The sequence below is a fragment of the Taudactylus pleione genome, unplaced genomic scaffold (assembly GCF_031769625.1).
Source record: "Taudactylus pleione unplaced genomic scaffold, aTauple2 ptg000130l, whole genome shotgun sequence".
NCBI lineage: Eukaryota > Metazoa > Chordata > Amphibia > Anura > Myobatrachidae > Taudactylus > Taudactylus pleione.
The window spans coordinates 1,346,226-1,367,078 of NW_028284532.1; the positions used below are offsets into that span (position 1 = coordinate 1,346,226).

Sequence of the window (20,853 nt, forward strand, 5' to 3'; positions counted from 1 at the left end):
CCTAATATCATGTATATTGTGCGATGCAGGGAAGGGGAGTGGGGGGCACATTATATTTACTTTTATTTTCTTTACAATATAGAGAATATTATCCCAGTTTTAAATTAGTTCATATAAAACGTGTGGCTTTATCTTACATCAGTTGGCTGACTTTGTTGCCCCAATAGAATTGAGTGCTTTGTCAAATCTGAACTATAGGTAGGAATGCAAACTAACCATAGGGGGCAGCAAAGCCATTCTCTCAGTCTCTGCACACAAATCAGAACATCTTATCAGTGTCTTGTACAAGTACAGCAGATTTAGATATTGTACCAGGGGCATATTAAGAGAGGAGAGGGCCCGTGTTCATTCCCCGTCCAGGGCCCCCTCCTCTCTCTCTCCAGCGGCCGGCAGCAGACTGAGGTGTCTGACCGCCGGCAGCAGCATCAGTGGACTGTGGGTACTAGAGTGCGCATGCCAGGAAAATGGCGACCGCGCCATTTCCCAGCGATTTCCTCTGCGCATGCGCAAAACGCTGGAAAAATGGCCGCGGCGGCCATTTTTTGCAGGGTTGAGACACCCGATGCGGGACCTCGGAGAGGTAAGTATTAAATAATATGGGTGCAGCGTGTGCGGTGTGGGCCTGTGTGCTCCCCCCTGCACCCATTATAGATACGCCCCTGTATTGTACATCGGGACTGGGCTCTTACATGGTTGAAATTCTGTGCAGATCACCAACTACTGTATGTTTGTGAATGTACATGAACAGCATATGTACAGTATGTAACAATTACAAAACCAGGAATAAATTAATGAGAGAAACGTTGGGGAAAGCAAAATTGTAAGGTGTAAATAGCTTATTTATAAACCTAATGCTATATGCACCAGGTACTGTAGCCAACCTGAGGTTTGCTTTGGTTAGTAACTGCTACAATCTGATTGGCTGTTACGGATAACAGCACATCGCTGCATTATATTAAATCAGTCTAAGGGCGGGATGCACTATGATCTATAATGTGGTCAAACCCCCGAAAATGCTGGTTTTGACAGCTCTCTCATATGCACCAAGCTTAAGACGTTATTTATGATGGCATGCATGCGATGAGTGGCGGGATGCATTGCATGCAAAATGCGATGCTTGATACATCCCGTCCTAAAAGTGTTCCTGACGTAGGTGTAATAGGTGAGATTATATTTACCAATTAACCAATTGATTATGTTTTTACATTATTATTTTGTAACAATGAAAACAGTGAAAAGTGCTTGGAGGTGATAGATTAACATATTGTAGTGTAATGAGAGACTACACAGGCGGTTAAAGCAGTTAGTTATGTAGTAGATGAAGGAAGCACATCTTACTTTTACGACCAGGTAGCGAGGAGGGTCTCGGGCCATGCGGGTAAACTCATTGCCCATCTCCTTAAATGTAGGTCGAACATTCTCATCGATCATCCAACCTATGAAGAGTAATTGAGAGGGGGCATATGTCAGGGTTCAGCTACTTTTGTAAGGAAACCCAAAAGAGGCACAGGGACATTAGCTGAGGAGAGAGGCACGGGGACAATAGCTGAGGAGAGAGGCACGGGGACAATAGCTGAGGAGAGAGGCACGGGGACAATAGCTGAGGAGAGAGGCACGGGGACAATAGCTGAGGAGAGAGGCACGGGGACAATAGCTGAGGAGAGAAGCACAGGGACAATAGCTGAGGAGAGAGGCACAGTGACAATAGCTGAGGAGAGAGGCACATGGGCAATAGCTGAGGAGAGAGGCACATGGACAATAGCTGAGGAGAGAGGCACAAGGACAATAGCTGAGGAGAGAGGCACTGGGAAAACAGCTGAGGAGAGAGGCACAAGGACAACAGCTGAGGAGAGAGGCACAAGGACAACAGCTGAGGAGAGAGGCACAGGCACAATAGCTGAGGAGAGAGGCACAGGCACGATAGCTGAGGAGAGATGCACTGGGACAATAGCTGAGGAGAAAGGCACAGGGACAATAGCTGGAGATAGGCACAGGCACAATAGCTGTGGAGAGAGGCACAGGCACAATAGCTGAGGAGAGAGGCACAGGTACAGTAGCTGAGAGAGGCACAGGCACAATAGCTGAGGAGAGAGGCACAGGGACAATAGCTGGAGAGAGAGGCAAAGGGACCATAACTGATGAGAGAGGCATAGGGACAATAGCTGAGAAAGGCACAGGCACAATAGCTGAGGAAAGAGGCACAGGGACAATAGCTGGAGAGAGAGGCAAAGGGACCATAGCTGATGAGAGAGACATAGGGACAATATTATTATTATTATTATTATTATTAGCATTTATTTATATGGCGCCACAAGTGTTCCGCAGCGCCTTACAAAGTACAAAAACAAATTGTATACAAGTGACTTACAGAACAATACAATACAGGACATGGATAATATATATTGCTACATTAGTGACCATATCACCCAGATAAGCAACAGAGCATAAGCAACCAAGTGTTAGGTGCCCTAGTGGTGAGTAAGAAGTAAATGACACTATAGTAAGGAGAAGCACAAGAGGGTAGATGGCCCTGCTCGTGAGAGCTTACATTCTAAAAAGGTGGGGGAAGACAAACTGGGTTGACACAGATGGGGTAGATGGGGACGAATGAGCATGTAGCCAGGAGTTAGAATGATAGCTGGAAGGCTTTGATGAAGTAGTGGGTCTTGAGAGCCCGTTTGAAGGATAGCAAACAGGTGGAGAGTCTGATGCGGAGTGGGAGAGAGTTCCAGAGGTGGGGAGCAGTGCGGGCAAAATCTTGGAGGCGGGAGTGGGAGGAAGTAATCAGCTGGCATGAAAGGCGGCGTGCATTAGTTGAGCGAAGAGGGCGGAGAGGAGCATGAAGGGAAATTAGATCAGAGATGTATATGGGAGAAGATTGGGTGAGGGCTTTGTGAGCGAGCGTGAGAACCTTAAATTGGACTCTGAAAGGGAAGGGGAGCCAGTGTAGGGCTTGTAGGAGAGGGGAGGCAGATACAGAATGTTTGGAGAGGAAGATAAGCCGTGCAGCAGCATTGAGGACAGACTGGAGAGGAGAGAGATGGGATTTGGGGAGGCCAGATAGGAGGACCAGTGAGTGTATGAGGGTTTTAGTAGCATCCTGGGTGAGATAGGGTCTGATCTTAGAAATATTTTTGAGATGGAAACGACAGGACTGTGAAAGGTTCTGGATATGTGGTTTGAAGGAGAGGGATGAGTCCAGGATAACTCCAAGACAGCGCACCTTGGGACTAGATGAGATAGTTATTCCATCAATTGATAAAGAAATAGTGGGAAGTGAGGTGATGTGGGAGGGTGGGAAGATGATTAGCTCTGTCTTAGACATATTAAGTTTAAGAAATCACTGGGACATCCAGGAAGAGACAGTAGAGAGACAGTTGGAGATACGAGTCAGAAGAGAGGGGGAGAGATCAGGGGAGGAAAGGTAGATTTGAGTATCATCAGCATAGAGATGATAATGGAGGTCAAAAGAGCTGATGAGTTCACCTAGAGAGGAAGTATAGAGGGAGAATAGGAGAGAATAGGAGAGGACCAAGAACAGAACCTTGGGGAACACCTACTGTAAGAGGCTGTGGAGGGGAAGAGGAGTCGTGAGAGGAAACTGCAAAAGATCGGTCAGAGAGGTAGGATGACAGCCAGGAGAGGGCAGTTTCACATAGACCAAGGGAGTGAAGGATATTCAGCAGGAGAGGGTGGTCCACAGTGTCAAAAGCAGCAGAGAGATCAAGGAGAATGAGAAGAGAGTAGTGGCCTTGGGATTTGGCAGCAAGGAGGTCATTGCTGACTTTTGTGAGGGCAGTTTCAGTGGAGTGGAGAGAACGGAAGCCAGACTGAAAAGGGTCAAGGAGGGAGTGGGAGGAAAGAAAAGTGGTAAGGCGGTTGTAGACAATCCGCTCAAGGAGTTTGGAGGCAAAGGGGAGGAGAGAGATGGGACCGTAGTTAGAAAGAAGGTTAGGATCAAGGGTAGGTTTTTTAAGAATGGGGGAGACAAGGGCATGTTTGAATGCAGAAGGAACAGTGCCTGATGAGAGGGAGAGGTTAATGAGGTGGGCAAGATGGGAGCAGGCTGAGAGAGAGAGGAAGCGGAGGAGGCGGGAGGGGATGGGATCAAGGGGGGAGGTGGAAGGGGGGGGAGGACCGGATGAGGGCCATGACTTCCTCTCCAGATACAGGGGAGAAGGATGTTAGAGTTGGTAAAGTTGATGGGGAGGGGTGACTAGGGAAAGGAGGAGGTGGAGAGCTGGGGGACTGATTGGATATGATGTCCTGACGTATGGAATCAATTTTAGATGTAAAGTAGGTAGCAAAGTCAAGGGCAGTGAGCAAGGAGGGGAGACGAGGAGGGGGTGGGCGAAGGAGGGATTTGAAAGTAGTGAAGAGACGCTGGGGATTAGAGGACTGAGAGGAGATGAGGTTCTTAAAGTATGACTGTTTAGAGAGGGAGAGCGCAGCACTATAGGATGAGAGCATAAATTTGAAATGGAGAAAATCTGCCTTAGAGCGTGATCTTCTCCACTGTCGCTCGGCAGTTCGAGAACACTTTTGCAGGTATCTGGTGCATTTGGAATGCCAGGGTTGAGGAGTAGATCTGCGAGTGTGAATAGTGATCGCTGGGGCAACAGAGTCCAGAGCAGAAGTAAGGGAGGCATTGTATAGGGAGGCGGCTTGTTCAGGGCAGGAGAGAGAGAGGATAGGGGAGAGAAGTGAGTCAAGCAGGGAAGAAAAGGAACCTGTGTCGATAGTGTCAATGTTACGCTTAGTAATGGAGGCTTTTGAAGGTAGAGGAGGGGAAGGAGAGAGGGACAGGTTAAAAGAGAGAAGGTGATGGTCAGAAAGAGGGAATGGGGAATTGAGGTGGTCAGAAATAGCACAATGGTGTGTGAATACCAGATCAAGCACATGGCCACTCACATGGGAGGGTGAGGAGGTCCATTGGGAGAGACCAAGTGACGATGTGAGGGAGAGGAGTTTGGAGGCAGAGGATTCTGTGGGGATATCAATTGGAATATTGAAGTCACCTAGGATAATGGAGGGAAGGTCTGAGGAGAGAAAGTGAGGGAGCCAGGAAGCAAAGTTGTCAAGGAACTTGGAGGGAGGGCCAGGGGGACGGTAAATGACAGCTACTTGGAGGTGTACTGGGTGGAAGAGGCGAATAGCATGGACTTCAAATGAAGAGAATGTGAGGGATGGTTCAGAGGGAATGGGTTGGTATGAGTAACCAGGGGATAGAAGGACCCCAACACCACCACCATGGCGACCCCCAGGTCGTGGGGTGTGGGAAAAGGTGAGGACCCCAGAGGAGAGAGCTGCAGGAGAAGCGGTGTCAGAGGGTGAAATCCAGGTTTCAGTAATAGCTAGGAGATTCAGGGAGTTGGAGATGAAAAGGTCATGGGTTCGGACCAGTTTATTACAGACTGACCTGGCATTCCAGAGGGCACAGGATAGAGGGACAGAGTTTGTTGGAGAGATTTGAATGAGATTATCAGGGTTGCTATAGCGTGGGGGTGAGATTAATTTGGGGGACCGAGCTGAATAGAGTGTAGCGATGGTGCGGACTCCAGTGCTAGAAGGGGAGCCAGTAGAAGGTGGGCAGGAAGGGAAATTAATGATGTGTGGATGGATGTGGGGTAAAGTGACATGAAGAGGGGAGTGGGAGGAGCGATTAGCAGTGAGGTTGTAGGACCCCTGTGGAGTATAAGAGAAATGAAAGTGGAGTAATGGGAGAAGATGCCGAGGAAGGTAAACAGAGGAGAGGAGATAAGGGGAAGAGGAAATGGAAGAGACAAGGGGGAAAGGATAAAGATGGAAGCAAGGGGCAGAACAAAAGATTAGGTAGACACTGAGTGAAGGTGGGATTTGAAGAAAACATGGTAATAGTAAGGATGATGTAAATAGGGGAAGAAAAGTTAAAAGTAGGAATGAAGACAGAATGTAGTAGAGAGCAGATTTCCAGAAACGCAAGTAATAGTGCAGTGTGGGAAAAGAGTCTGTACTGCAAAAGTTAATTATTGAGTATAAAAATGTGGAGACTTGGTGGGAGCAGAAATTAAATAGTAAAATATACAGTGGTAGGAGCTAGATATAAGACTTAGAAAAAGAGCTAAGGTAAAAGTACATTATTATAGAGGAAAACTGACATAACACAGATAAGTATGCATTAGGATTATATGTAAAGCACAGAGCCAGCAGCAATAGTAGCAAGGGAGGCACCAGGTTTATGCAGCCACCTGACAGGGAGTTCAATAATGAAAGCCCTGGTTATGTAGCTGAGGAGAGGCCAACGACTCACATTTCACCATGACCATGTAGACATCAATGGTACAGATAGGAGGCTGGGAGAGCCGCTCTCCTTTCTCAAGGAGGTCTGGCACCTCAGACAGACGGATATCTGGATACGGTTCGTCTCCAAATGTCATCATTTCCCACAATGTCACACCTGATTGAAACACAAACAACAGAGGTTATTGGTTGTGTAAAATAAAAATCCTATCACAATGTTTGGCTATGGAAAGGAAAGAATGAATAGCACTAGCTATAGCTGTAGTGAAATGTAATGCTATGAGCCATCACACTTACCATAGCTCCATACATCACTTTGATGGGTGTATTTGCCAAAGTGTATACTTTCCAGGGCCATCCATTTAATAGGGGTCTGCGTATAGTCAGAGGGGAAAAGGTGCATTAATAAAAAAATAAGCACTTTATAAAAATAAACATGGCAGATCTCTGAAATGTATTTCAATTGAACAAATTATTATTATTACAAACAATTGTTATTGACTGTTTTTCATATCACAAAGTGATTTCATATTTATTAAAGTCACAACACTATAAACAATCATCAAGACATAGTGACTGGCATTACCAAGTGATAACGTATTTATACAAACCACGAAGCCCTATAGAGCGCTGCTTTGCTGAGATACTAGGAGATACGCAGTGGCGTCACTAGTGTTGGTGTCAGCCCCATCTCTTGCAAGAGGGCATGGACACATGCCTGCAACACCACGCCCCCTGTTGTATGATGTTCTTGTCATGCTGGGCAGCCCCAAGTCTCTCTTGGCACTGTGTGGATGCATGCTCCTGTCATCCATCACCGCTATCACTGCTGCTTGGTTACACGAGAAGATGACACCAGAATAACAGAGCAGCTCTGCTATTTTGGTGTCGCCCCCTTAGATGGTGTCACTCGGTGCTATCTGCACCCCTTAGTGCCACCACTGGAGATACGATAGTGTCGGACACAGGGATATCAAGTGACCATTTTATACCTAGAACATAGGTAGCACTGGTCCAGTGTTCATTTACTGTATATTATATTGGTAGAAAAAGTGAAAAATGATGTCCAAGGTAGATATGTCACTTCACTGTGCCTCAGTGTTATAAAGTATAACTCACCAACTACTATAGATATTAGGAATACCTTAAGTCAACTCATGTAAAAACTGTGAGGTTATTTATAATTTTAAAGCAAATCTGCAATAATCCATAGCAAGCACAGTTTTGCTTTCATTATACAACTTTTATTGTATATTGTTGTATTGTTGAATGGTTACTAATGGGTATTACACATTTGCACTTTGTTACTAAATGTCCTCTTCTATGTACAATAATGTAAAGTACATCAGTAAATGTAACAATATCTAATACTTTTAGATAACAAATTTCTGTATACCATATCTTTACTGATGGTCGGTCTGTGCGCCATATATGTTAGAGTCTTATCTAGAGAAACATAAAAAGGCTAATGACTTTGATAATAAGTCTATAGCACACTGTATTTTAGAACGTAAGAATGTAGAATGCCACCTTGATCTCATTGTAGCAATACTTCTTGTCATCTGGGTACAGAAGATCTGCCACACCAAAGTCTGACACTTGCACGTGATTGGAAGATTTCATGAGGATGTTGCGAGCAGAGAGGTTTCTGTGAACCATGCGATGTTCCTCCAAGTAATACATGCCCTAGAGAAAGAAGTACAGACGGTCATAAACACAGAGGAGCACACAGGTTAGAGAGGAAACATAGGTGTAGAAATATACATCTAGCATGTGAAGAGCTTCTCCATAGACAGACTCACCTTAGCAATCTGCACACACCAGTTAAGCAGCATTTGGGAGCAAATGGCATCGCTGTACTTGTTCTCACGAACATGTTGGAGTAATGAGCCCATATGCAGAAGCTGTGTGACCAGCTGTAACTCTGTTCCTGGGCAAATACCCAGTAATCGCACAATACAGGGATGGTCCAGGCTCCCCATTGCCAGCATGTGCTATGGAAACAAAGTCATAACTATAAATCACGACCATGATATGGCACCGAGAACTAGGTGCCACTTATCTGAGGCACTGTTTGTATCTAGTTATGTTTTGCCTTTAATTACAGTTATATATTGCATTATGGAGTACATAAAAAATGAGACATGTGACACAAGTAGGTGGAGCCTCTTCATGGGTACATGTGAAAGAAAGACACCAAATACAAAAGGATGTTTATGAATAGAAACTCACAATATGCATAGGTGGGAAGGGCACGTATTTAGGAGGTATTGCTTACCATATATTATACCCCTTTTACACTGGGCAAATAACAGAAAAATAACCCGAGTCCAGTGACCCAGGTAGCGAGCGGAGTGGGACCCAGGTCATGGGGCAGTGTAAACTGGTGACCCGGGTCATCCGCTTTACAGCATAGGAATAGCTGGCTCACCAGTGCTTCGAGATGATGTATCCTCAAGCGCCGGCAGAAAACTTATTATACCCGTGTGCAGTGTAAATGGGCCGACCCGATAATAACCCAGGGTGTAACCACAGTGTGAACGGAGTCTGTCCCAGGTCTGTCCTGGGTAACAACCGTGTTCCAAATCCCTGTTCAGACCCAGGATTCTGGTGTAAAAGGGGTAGTACTGAAATACTGTATAATAAAGGTCTCACTAGATTACAAATAGTCACAGCACAATACTGTTTGATTAGAGCTTTTTCGATATAAACAAACATTTTTTTATTTTATGCCATATAGCGGTTTTGCACGTAAAAAAAAAAATGATATTAAGCTCAGGCTGGACATTTATAGTATAGTACTATTGGAGCAGGATTTAATTGTAGATGTGGACAGCTTGTAACATGGTTGGAGACCTGAGTAATCCTATATGTAGCTGTCAGAGTCAGCTAATGGCATGAGAGCAGTGGAAGTGAATGCTGGCAGTTTTGGGATGTGGATATGAAGAGGATGTATTTAGGCAACGTATGGAAAGACCGCCCATTTTACAGCAATTTGAAACAGTTTTGGGACTCAAATATTTAATAATAAAATAAATCAATTTTCATTGCGTGCATTTTCACTTATGACTCCAGTTTCAAGAATGAATTTACACCACTACGGGGATTGCTGCACATTGCAGTGTTTGTTTCCAAACGACCAAAATGTAACAGACAGAAGAAATATAAAGTAAAAGAAACTAAAAAATAAATAGTGAACTCATCACAGATCTATACACATGTTCACTATCACATAGACATATAATTGCATTTCATATATATTTTCTTACAAAAGAAATACAGAATTTTGTTTACATTTGGCCTTTTGGTACGTAGCGTTATACTGCTTCATATTCTGCATGTCACTTTTACGATCTATTGTTCACCATGAAGATGTTAAAGCTATGATGATACAGTGTATTACACATGAGGAACTTAACATCTAGACCATAGCAAAACAATGCTATTTTTCTAATGTGTTAAGATGTAACTGTGCTGACACACGTTTTAATCACTGCCTCCTGCCTGTGGACTTACATCAGTTACAGAATGGAATGTCTGAGAACCGTTGCGGTCTTGTATCACTTTGATGCTGACTGGAATCTTAACTGAATCTCCTTCTGGAATCCAAAGACCCTGTACAGAAGAGAGTAGAATAGTAAGGGACGAGGGAGAAGGAGGAATACACGATGGTGCATTTAAATGAGATAATATTTCTGTGACAGGCATTGTACCTTGTGCACTATGCCAAACACACCAGTGCCTAAAATCTTCAGTTTCTTTAGCTCAGTGCTTTTGAATATTCGAGCCTGCACAGTGTTGGCCTTTTCTGATGTGTTCATCATATCACTGCCCTGGGAAGAGGTAACAAGATGACACTTTAATAAATAACTTACATATAATGCAACTCCTTAGGCCCACTTCAGCCACACCTTCCTCTAACTAGAGCTGGGTACACACTTTAACAATATATTGTTCCATCGAGTGCCGAACGATATATCGAAGGTGCATCGGCAGGTGTGTACAGATATGTCTGTACAATGCCATTCATATTCAAATGGCTCGGCTGGCAGTTATATCGGGCGGATGATTGTTAAGTGTATATTCACTTACCAATCATTACGTTGGTTGATCTGTCAGCCAGATGTGTATCCAGCTTACTGTAAGTCGCTAATTTAGCCACCTAATCCTCAGCAATAAACACACTAGCGATAGCATGCAGCAAGTAACAGAACTGAAATCCAGGCTTTGTCTGGCGAATACACGTTTGCTATGCACAAAATAAGGGAGTTTTAAAACTTTCCTATCCAATTACAGATTTCAGTCTCTTTAGGGAGGTTGTCTCTTTATATGTTTCTGATCAGTGACAAAGTAGGTTCAGTATGAGAAGAACACTGTTACTGTTGGATCAGACTATGGCACTTACCTCTCCCTTCTCCAGATAGCGTCTCATAGCTCGCTTCTTTCGGATTTTCAATCCTCTCCAGTACAGAAGAACTAGGAGGGTTGAGCTAAGCAGAACAAATATGGAGACCACCACTGCAACTGCCACCATTGTTTGGGTCTTACTGCAAACAGAGCAAACAATACTTTATTCATTCTGAGATAAACACTATATGTCATTGCCAAGCAAACTCTGTCATTTAATACTTTGGCCTTATTTCGACCCTAAGTGATCAGAACATTTCCACTGCTAGTTGAATTCCTCTGTATGAGGGAGAGGAACATTACCAATGACTTGCCTAAGTCCTGCAATTCTAGCAAATACAGACATGCCCCTATAGTCATTTACCACTAATGGGTTAAGGATGTTGTGGTGACCTAACCGACATAGGCCCATATTCAATTTGAGTTAACGCGGCCCGGACTTAACGCAGACTTCGCCTGTTTTGTAGGCGTTAGAGTATCGCGCGCGTGCCCGCATATCCCCATATTCAATTTCAAAGTACGCGTAAATGGCATGCGGCGATACTCTAACTAGCGGAAAGTACTGTCATTTTTGGGGAAATCAGCCCGTCACCCCCCAATTGATGCTCTGACATGGGGGTTCACTATGGTACCCCCCGATTTGGCTTGCTGAAGGTAATTGGTGTTTTTTAAATGGGCTCAATAGCTGCTAAATAGCATTTTTCTATACCTGATGCAGAATAGTATTTAGGAGTATTTTTTCCAGAAAAAAAGTTATCCCAGCAAATTTGGGGTACTTGAAAATGGGGGTCAGCATATTTTAAAGTTGAAAAAGTGAACTTGAAAAAATCATGAAAAATCCACCTGCTGCAAACACCTGCAATGAAATAAACACCTGGGGCATACTTGGGGACCCCCCCCCCAGAGTCAAGTTCGCTAGTTTTTAACTTTCTACCCCAACATTTTTTTTTTTGTCCCCTCTTTCAAAGTAAATATTTGGGGTGTCCTTAAGTTTTTTTTTTTTTTTTTTTAAATTATGACACAGATTACCTTTGGGGGACTGTCTGAAGGCTGCACGGGGGTTCCCGAAACGTTGCACCCCAAAACCCCAATTCTGCACTTTTTTCTACCTGCCATTCATAGGCGATACTTTACCGCCTATTACATTGCATTGACTTTCTGCCTAGGCGAAAAGTCTTTCAAATTGAATATGGGGTAAAACCAAAACAGGCGATAAGGACGTCATGGGCGGTAACTTAACGTGGATCTGGACTTAACGCTTCAAATTGAATTACGGGCCATAATGGGATATTTATCAAACCTTCTAAAGAGCATAAGTGAAGGGATTGCCCATAGCAATCCCTCCAACTGCTGTCTTAAGAATGTTTGATAAATACTGTATCCCTCATAATCAGTTGGTCACTGGCATTACTTAGTTTTGAGACTATACGGTACATTGTATGCAGTGTGCATAATGGAACACTAGAGGGCAGTCAAACTAATGTTATTGCTTATTTCTCAAACCAATATGTACCTAATATAATTGAATTTTGCTCTTTAACAGGCCATGAAAAAATTATGCATAATCCTAGAACAAGAGAAATTTATAAATATTGTCAATGAAAGAAAAATGCAACGTTAAGTTAAATTGTGGCACACAAAATATGAAAAACAAATTGTCTACTAAATAGTACGTTAATAAATTATTATTATTTTTGCCAATTTTCAGACTTTTATATTTAAGGACACAATTAGGACTTTTGAACTTTGTACAGGGAAGTGAACTGCCAAAGGGGGTGTGGATAGCACTACCAGAATAGCATTTTAATTAACCCCCCTCTTCATTTTCTACAGATATTGTGGTGCCTCAAGCAGTCTACAGATAATGACAGTGAATCGTCAGCAGTAAGAGTCAGATCACTATAGTCCTGCGAAGAGAGATCCGTGCGACACAATGTGACACAGTGGTCCTGATTTAGAGGTAGATGGTAATGCAGCAGCTGCCGAGATGCCCACCAGGCTGCTGCTGTGCTCCGCTGTGGGGCACAAATAGTTGCACCATCGAGCAGACATCGGCCATACCATCGGTCATTTGAGCAACCCTATAATTGCTCAGAATGTCCAACGGTACATGGCCGGCAGTAGCAGGGGAACTGCTTCTTCCAACGCAGTCCATGACACCGGCCCGCCAGCGAAAGCCACCCTCCAGTCACCCGCCCTGGAACACTCCATACAATTCCGACCTGCTTATCCTGGCGGTAACTATCACACCGTATCAGATGCATGCGCAGATTTAAAGCATTGGGTGCTTGTACTCCATGTTTTAAATGCATCCACCTATGAATCAGACCCAGTGTCTGATATGCAGACATTCAGAAGGAGATATACATCTTGGAAACAACAAGTCCCTCCTGATCCGTCTGCCCCCTCTCCACCCCAGTCTGTCTCTCTGACCTCTGTCCCACTCTTATCTCTTATTCCCTCCCACCATCTACACAAACATTATATGAGCGCAGTTCACAGCCATTGCCTGTAATGACTATACATATATGATATATAAAAATCTAAATAGACATTTTATTTCAAATTCTTAGAAATGATTTGACTTATTTTACCATCTCCATATAGCTGACTATTTCCCCGTTTCACACCTCCCAAGAGTGCGAGAATTATAATCAGATTCCTGAATAGCACATTTGTCTCATCACTATGAATGCTAGAGAAAATACAAAGTAGCAAAGTACAAAGTTGTTTTCATGTCACAGTGTATTAAACTTTGTACTTTGCTACTTTGTATTTGCTCTAGCAGTTATTGTTATACAAGGAAAGTCTGCTTTAGGTGGATGTTAAATAAGTCATATCCTTATATACGTCAAATATCTTTCTTATATATAGTTAATAGGCTTCAAAGGATTAAAGGTCCTGTGACTGAACATACATACATATACACACACACATATATATATATATATTTATATATATATATATATATATATATATATATTTATTATGTTCAGTCACAGGACCTTTAATCCTTTTGAAGCCTATTAACTTTATATATTTTTGTGATCTATAGTATTACTATAGATATTTTACCGGAATTTTTAATATATCATTAAATGTAAATCTTTTAAGACATTTGCGTATTAGTTGCAATATATTACTTAAGAGTGCCAAAGACAAGTGCAGGTCATAATTTCAATATATTGATCTATATGACTGTATAAGCTGACCACTTTTTCAAGTTTCCTGTCCCACCATTGTGTTGGCTTTCTCCCAGCATCCCATGCTTGAATCGATCCCTCAAAACTCAATTATTCACAAAAACGTACTGCCTGATCCCTACCCACTGATCCCCACCCTCTTACCCCCCTTAGAGCCAGCTCAAAGTATTTCCACCTCATCTTGACTTAGACTGTAAGATCTCAGGACGACTCCCTCCTCTTGCTTTATTCCTTTTGGTCTCACTTCTAGTTTTACTTGTAGTTTTCCTTGTTACGGTTTTAGTCATTTAATTTGTTCTACACTATAGTAGTATGCTATAGGTTTTGTACTTATTCAATGTGTGCATATGTAATTTGAGTATGTATGCTGGTACGCTTTTGTATATACGTTGTTTGTATTACGGATCATTATTGTGCTGCAGAACTTTGCTCAACCTTATTACTAAATGCTAATAGTGTTATTTTTCTTGGATGAGCAGAGCACATTTTATAATGCCCTACTTTACATACTAAAGTAGTCTAATTGTTCTGGACATTCTGTAGCTCACATCATGTATGGGGAACATAAGCTCACTATCATCACAGTTCCTCTCTCTGCATAGTGCCAGTTATTATGGGAGCCAAGAAACCAAAGCCAAAGATTTTGACTCCTACTATAGGGGACATTCTAACATTGTGAACACTGTAACTGTCCTTTGATTAACTACTAAGATATGTAGAAATATTACACCTGGCAGTACAGCATCTTTTTTTTATAACTTTTCAATTTTTGTCTACTATCTATATAACAGGTAGTAATATGTATTCACTTGTAATATGTTAGCGTGTGTATGAGTGTAGGGCCATAGAGACAGAGCAGGGCCCAGGTACTATAGGGGGTCCAATCGTGGAGTCATTGCCACATCTCTTGCAAAAAAAACACTGAAAAAAACAGTATGGGTGCCGGGCACTGCACAGGGTGTCCCATGTGCCCCTCAGCCAGGGGCAGATCCAGGGGAGGAGGGTGATCAGTGCACTCGCTCACCCCCACACACTATGCAGGTAGAGGAGACTGTAGCCTCCCTAGAACCACCGCAGCCCAGCACACAGCAGCGTGATCTGGGCTGGGGAGAGAGGCTGCTGGTGAGAAGGAGGGGGGCGGCAGACATGGGTCCCTCAAACAAGCCGGGCACTGGCAATTGGTAAATACACCCTACCCTCTCGGCGCCTGTGTGTGTTTATGTCCATTTTATATTAGAGATCTATAATTTTAAATGATAATCTCACTAACAATTAGCACTAATGTAAATGTACTGTCCATCTACTCAAAAAAAGCCCATTGAAGTTGCTGACTTCACAAAACCATATTTCTGTGAGCATCTGCTTACCAGTGCTGCGGCAATTCACTGAAGCGTGCTTTACATGAGCTCCTTTAACATACAGGAACTCTGCATTATCCTTTCTCGTCACCATTTTTAACAAGGATGAAGAGACTTCTTTCTTTAACCTCATATTTCTGTAAATCCCTGCGGCGTATGCGTTACACAGAGTGTGCGCCCAAAGGTCCTGTTGCATTTGGGACAGAAATGTGGAGGAAAAGTGATGGGCAGTGGCTGGGTGGTGGCTAGTAGTGCAGGCAAAAATGGGCCGTTCAGTGGGCGTGTCAATGCAAACGGCTGTGGTCCCAGATGCACAGCCGCAGGCATAGGGGGCAAAAATGTATCTGCCATAGGGCTGGCGCAAATTTCCATGGTGTGACCGATGGTGGTGTATAAGAACGTACCAATCGGTATTACGGCGTGCAATGTCATTAGAATTGGGCCTCACTCCTTGCACACTCTGCCTGCACGGATGGACACAAGAGAAGGAATCTGTAGTGGTATTTGCCTATACCCGCAGACAGGAGACCGCCAATAGACCATGCTGCGTGCGCTTTTGCCTGTGTGTTCCGGTATGTACAGTGTTTTACAAATGAGCGTGATTAGAGTGTTTAATCAAACATACAGTAAGTGGCAAACTCAATAAGACAGCTTTACCTTTCAGCTAGATGTAGGACCAAGTTATTGCAGTTTTGTAGGCCAGGCCCATCACACCTGTCACACAGAAAGGATTCATTATAATATACATCATTCTCAAAATTACAAACATTAAGCAGGAATCTGGGTAATATGGTTATATACAAGGAATCCTCATGTCGCTGCACTGTCTTAGTGGACACTTTAAACCATACATATGCTTTACCACAGGTGTGTTAAAGAGGTTCTTCACCTACTGGGCGCTACTACCATAGTTTTCCCCCACTATATTACAGTAAGGTTGGTCTCAGATGGGCACTCTCTGCCCACCAGTCAGTATAACTGCACATGGCAGGCAGTGTATAAACAGTGTTCCTGTCATATTCCTAGCATTATAGTGTTAAAGAAAAAAAGGTATTTACTCATCCTGCTACGTGTAGGAATAAGGAGAGGATAAAGGTCAGGTTCCTGAAGCAGTTATATGCCAGGTAATGAAGATGCCAATGCAACACTCAACTTTCCCTCCAATGTAATATTACAATTCTGGTGACAGCAAAAGTACCTGGGGAATGTAAAAGTAATCTGCTGCTTCTCAAAGGACAGCTGCTGCTACAGTCACAGTGTGGTAAATCTGAGCTCCGGCTGTCCACAGTGAAACGGCAGCTTACTGTTGTATTCTAAATATGGCTAGAATTCTCAGTTTGAAAAACATTCTGGGCTCTAGACTGCAGTACAGGTTCTGGCAATCTGCAATGCTAACACACATTAATGGTTGGGGCACCAGTGGAAGAAACACTCAATGAGTGACCTGTTTGGTGTGGGGATTGGGGTAACTAGTATAAAGGCTTCCTGGCAGGTGGATGACATTTTACAAGCACAAAACAACTCATGATCAGTGATTTTAGCAGTTTCTAGTTAATAATCTGAGTATGGAAGACCACAAGATGGCTGCCTCCTCGGTTTGCAGGCAATAGGTGTACTGTAAATTATGTATACAGTGTTCCAATGAGGCCACAGAATGAGAACTCACCCCTCGGTACAGTTCTCATGACAGGGTAGGCAGATGTTAGTCCCACTGGGGTACTTGTAAATTGGTCCTTTTTCCCCCATGACTCCATGAGGACATATGGCCACACAGTGCAGCCCATCGCGGTAGTGTGCACACTGCATACAGGAGTCTGCACCCTGCCAGAATTAAGAAGAACTATGTAGAACAAGTAAATTGACATTTAGCAATAGGTAAAGTTATTAGATTCAAAATCAGTACTTACGGTCCCATTGCAAGTCAGACTTCCCTCCATCTTCTGACACTCTGTGTGGCACTGGAGACAAACTTTATTCCTAGTAAACTCCCTCTTGTCACTGCACAAAGCAAAGGGATATGAACGATCAAAAAAACCCACCAAAGAGTCTGTGGGGTAAATTTACTAAGATGGGAGTTCTATTAAGAAGTGATGTTGCCCATAGCAACCAATCAGATTCCAGGTATTATCTTCAAAAAGGTGCAAGATAAATGAGAAGTAGAATCTGATTGGTTGCTATGGGCAACATCACTTCTTAATAGAACTCCCATCTTAGTAAATTTACCCCTCAGACTATTATATTGAAATGCAAATAACTATTTAATGATCACTTTATAGACTTACCCATGTAAGAGGTTGCAGGATGGCACACAGACCGCATCTCGACTAAAGTTCCTGCATGACAGGCACTGTCCAGGCCCAGGACCCCAGCACCCAGCAATAGAGCAGAGAGGGTCACAGAGTTTTCCTTCCTTTACTGTGTAAAAATAAAAACATAAATGTACACGTAATAAGCTACATTCCAAACATATTTTTGTCATATGAATACAATAACTTTATCCATGTTCATATTCAGATATAATAAGAACTCTAACACTATACTAGCATGTATTATTCCACCCACCAGTCCCAATTTTGAGGTATATATCCCACCGTTGTGCTAGTCAGTACATACAGGAAAGTAGGAGGTTATTGGGACCATCACCATGGTGAGCAAGTACCCAGCAAAGGTGGGTCTCTGTTGTGTGCACTAACTCACAGTTGTTCTGAGGGGTTGGACTGACCCTTTGTGTGGCAAAGTTAATATACTATTTCCAGATAGCAAATCAAAGGATTCATCTTGATAATACTCACTAAATACTGTGTATAACATGCCTCAATGGCAAAATATGAACTCAATATCGGCTTTTGCAGACGATGTTCTTTTGTTCATATCGGACCCCAGGAGGACTCTTGGACCATTGATGACACGTATAAAAGAAATAGGATCAGTTTCGGGGTTTGAAGTTAATTTTGAGAAATCCACAGCATTATATTTGAAAAAAGGATTTGCGCGCCCGGCCTGGTTTAGGGAGATCACCATTTAATGGACGACTAAATCAATCTCATATCTAGGAATACAATTGCCCAAACACCTTGATAATCTATACAAGATTAATATAAGGCGCATTCTACGCAGTATTAGGTAGGACACTGAGAAATGGCGACACCTTAATATTTCATATTTAGGCAGAGCAAACTTGGTTAAAATGATTCTGTTCCCTAGACTCTTATACCCTCTTCAGTCACTCCCTATTTTATTAACTAAAAAAGACACAATGGAGATTGAGAGGATAATGCGCACATTTATTTGGAATGGTAGGAGAGCAAGAATTGGACTGGTAAAACTTCAACAACTCCGGTGGCATTAATCTACCCAATATTAGTGCATATAGCCATGCCGCTCATCTACGCTACTTGACAGACTGGATACACAATAAAGATCAATATGCAAATACTAGGTTGGAAGGGGCTTTCCTAGAGAATATTGGCATCATCTATTTTTTACACCTACACGATGACGAAATACCTGTGACAATAAAAGCTAATCCCTTATTGTTGATGTCCACTAGAAGAACGTGGCACATATTACGCCACAAACATTCACTAAACTCATATTTATCCCTACATCTCCCACTCACACGCAACCCGAATTTTCAAAATGGGGTTGCAGGACAACCTTTTACTGTATGGCACAGACAGGGACTCACTTCAGTTAGACAACTTATAGACTACAATTCAAAAAAAACGCTGACATTTGTAAAAGCGGTAGAAAAATATCCAATACTCGGATCTTCACCTCTGGCGTACTTACAAGCCCAACACTATGTAGCCAGTCTTTCTAGGAAACTCTCTCCAGATGATCATAGTAATCGACTAAACTATTTGTTAATGGGAGAAAATCCCCAATATAAGGCCATTTCAGTGCATTATTCATTCTTACACACCCCCATACAATACGATACCCAGAAAGTTCGTCTGGCGCAATGTAGTGAGTACTTTCCTTCTCTAACTACAGAAACACTATTACGATCCTTTGAATTATCCATCAAATTGGTGCCAGCAACATCATATACAGAACTTTTCATGAACATACTACATAGAACATATTTATCTCCCCATCGCAGACATGCCATGGGACTGTTGGAAAATTCTGCGTGTCTTCGTTGTGGAGCGCAGAGGGCTGAGTTGATGCATTGTCTATGGGAATGCCCAATAATACGGAGGTTTTGGACCCTGATAGGGAATATATTACCAGACACTTAGTGAGTTATTTGCCCCTAACACCTGAATAGGCAATATTCGGTATTATGCCTATGGGCACTAGAATGGCACAAGGGGTTAGAAAACTACTAATTATTCTATCGGCAGTAGCAAAAAAATGTATTTTACAAGTCTGGCTGCAACCCACGGCTCCTACACTAGCCTTATTCTTAGGAAAACTTTTCAACATTTTCCGAATGGAATGGCTGGAAGCCTCGTTACAAAAAGAAAAATTCACAGAGAAGTTTTTTGAAACTTGGGAAAGCTACATGGACACATTGTCTCAGTCACTTAAAGACCAGGTGTGGAAATGTTTCAGACACACACTTTGGTGTGAGACACGTGTTAGTGAACAAGACCCCCCGATTTCCCTTAATGCCATATAAATTGGATACGGGAGTTGGTGTTACAGACCCGGGCTCGCACTGTTTTGTTTTATCTTATTTTATTATATTTTATTTTTATCTGTTTACCATTGTATAAAATGTTGGTAATTGACTATGTCTGAATACCAGACAATGGTTACTCCTCTGTAAAACATTTTATTTACAAATGTATGTGCTTATGTTTGACTTTCTGTCATATGCTTATTTTGCTTCAATAAAAAAATTTTGTTGGAAAAAATATGAACTCTCTATCGCCTGCCCCAGTATTGCAACATATACAGTGAAAATATATTATATATATTATATATATATATATATATATATATATATATATATATATAATTTATTACACACATACACACATCAAAAGCAACATAAATCTGTCAGAACCATTGTAAGATTTACCACAGGAATCTTTAAGCCTGTTATTCTTTACTTCAAAATTCTGTCGTTTTGTCGTAAATAAACTTGTCCAGTTAATGGTGTGATAAAAGCAAAGGTTCTCATTCTCTGTGATATAAACTTTCCCGGCGCTTATATCACGCAGTGAGCGGAAACCCAGAGACGTCACGTTGCTGTTTTTCATCACAAGAAGTGAGACCCCGCGGCTGCAATAGGTAAGTGAGAGGTTAGCGCTCCTTTGGAGTACATGGGGAGGCAGGAGAGAAAGTACAGTAGTGCATCGTATTATAAAGGCTCAGAGGAAATTTTGCATAAAAAAAGTCATTAATTGAAAGTTTCCAAATGTGTTGTTTTAAATCTTCAATAAAAAGTTTAAATGAAAGTGAGACAACAAATGTGAAAACAAGTACTATTATCTGTTCAATTATATAATAATATAAAATATTAGGTTACTGAATAACTATTAAGGAATTGACAGAAGATGGAAATATATTACCAGACAAAGAAAACTCACTTTAATATGTAGTGTAACACTATATTTAATGAACTTTTAAAAAATATTTATTTTTTTTCTTAG

General features: G+C 42.3%; 1 protein-coding gene across 1 annotated transcript in view; it reads right to left on the reverse strand.

Moving 5' to 3' along the window:
• ERBB3 (erb-b2 receptor tyrosine kinase 3) overlaps window positions 1-20,853 on the reverse strand; it is a 103,230-nt gene that overhangs the window by 11,390 nt on the left and 70,987 nt on the right. The window contains exons 12-24 of the mRNA XM_088473059.1: window positions 20,280-20,482; window positions 17,530-17,662; window positions 17,155-17,245; window positions 16,914-17,068; window positions 15,905-15,961; window positions 10,685-10,826; window positions 9,993-10,112; window positions 9,796-9,894; window positions 8,082-8,273; window positions 7,810-7,965; window positions 6,577-6,652; window positions 6,290-6,436; window positions 1,339-1,436 (exon numbers count right to left, since the gene is read on the reverse strand). Coding sequence (XP_088329185.1) covers window positions 1,339-1,436; window positions 6,290-6,436; window positions 6,577-6,652; window positions 7,810-7,965; window positions 8,082-8,273; window positions 9,796-9,894; window positions 9,993-10,112; window positions 10,685-10,826; window positions 15,905-15,961; window positions 16,914-17,068; window positions 17,155-17,245; window positions 17,530-17,662; window positions 20,280-20,482 — 1,669 coding nt within the window. The remainder of the gene's footprint in view (window positions 1-1,338; window positions 1,437-6,289; window positions 6,437-6,576; window positions 6,653-7,809; window positions 7,966-8,081; window positions 8,274-9,795; window positions 9,895-9,992; window positions 10,113-10,684; window positions 10,827-15,904; window positions 15,962-16,913; window positions 17,069-17,154; window positions 17,246-17,529; window positions 17,663-20,279; window positions 20,483-20,853) is intronic.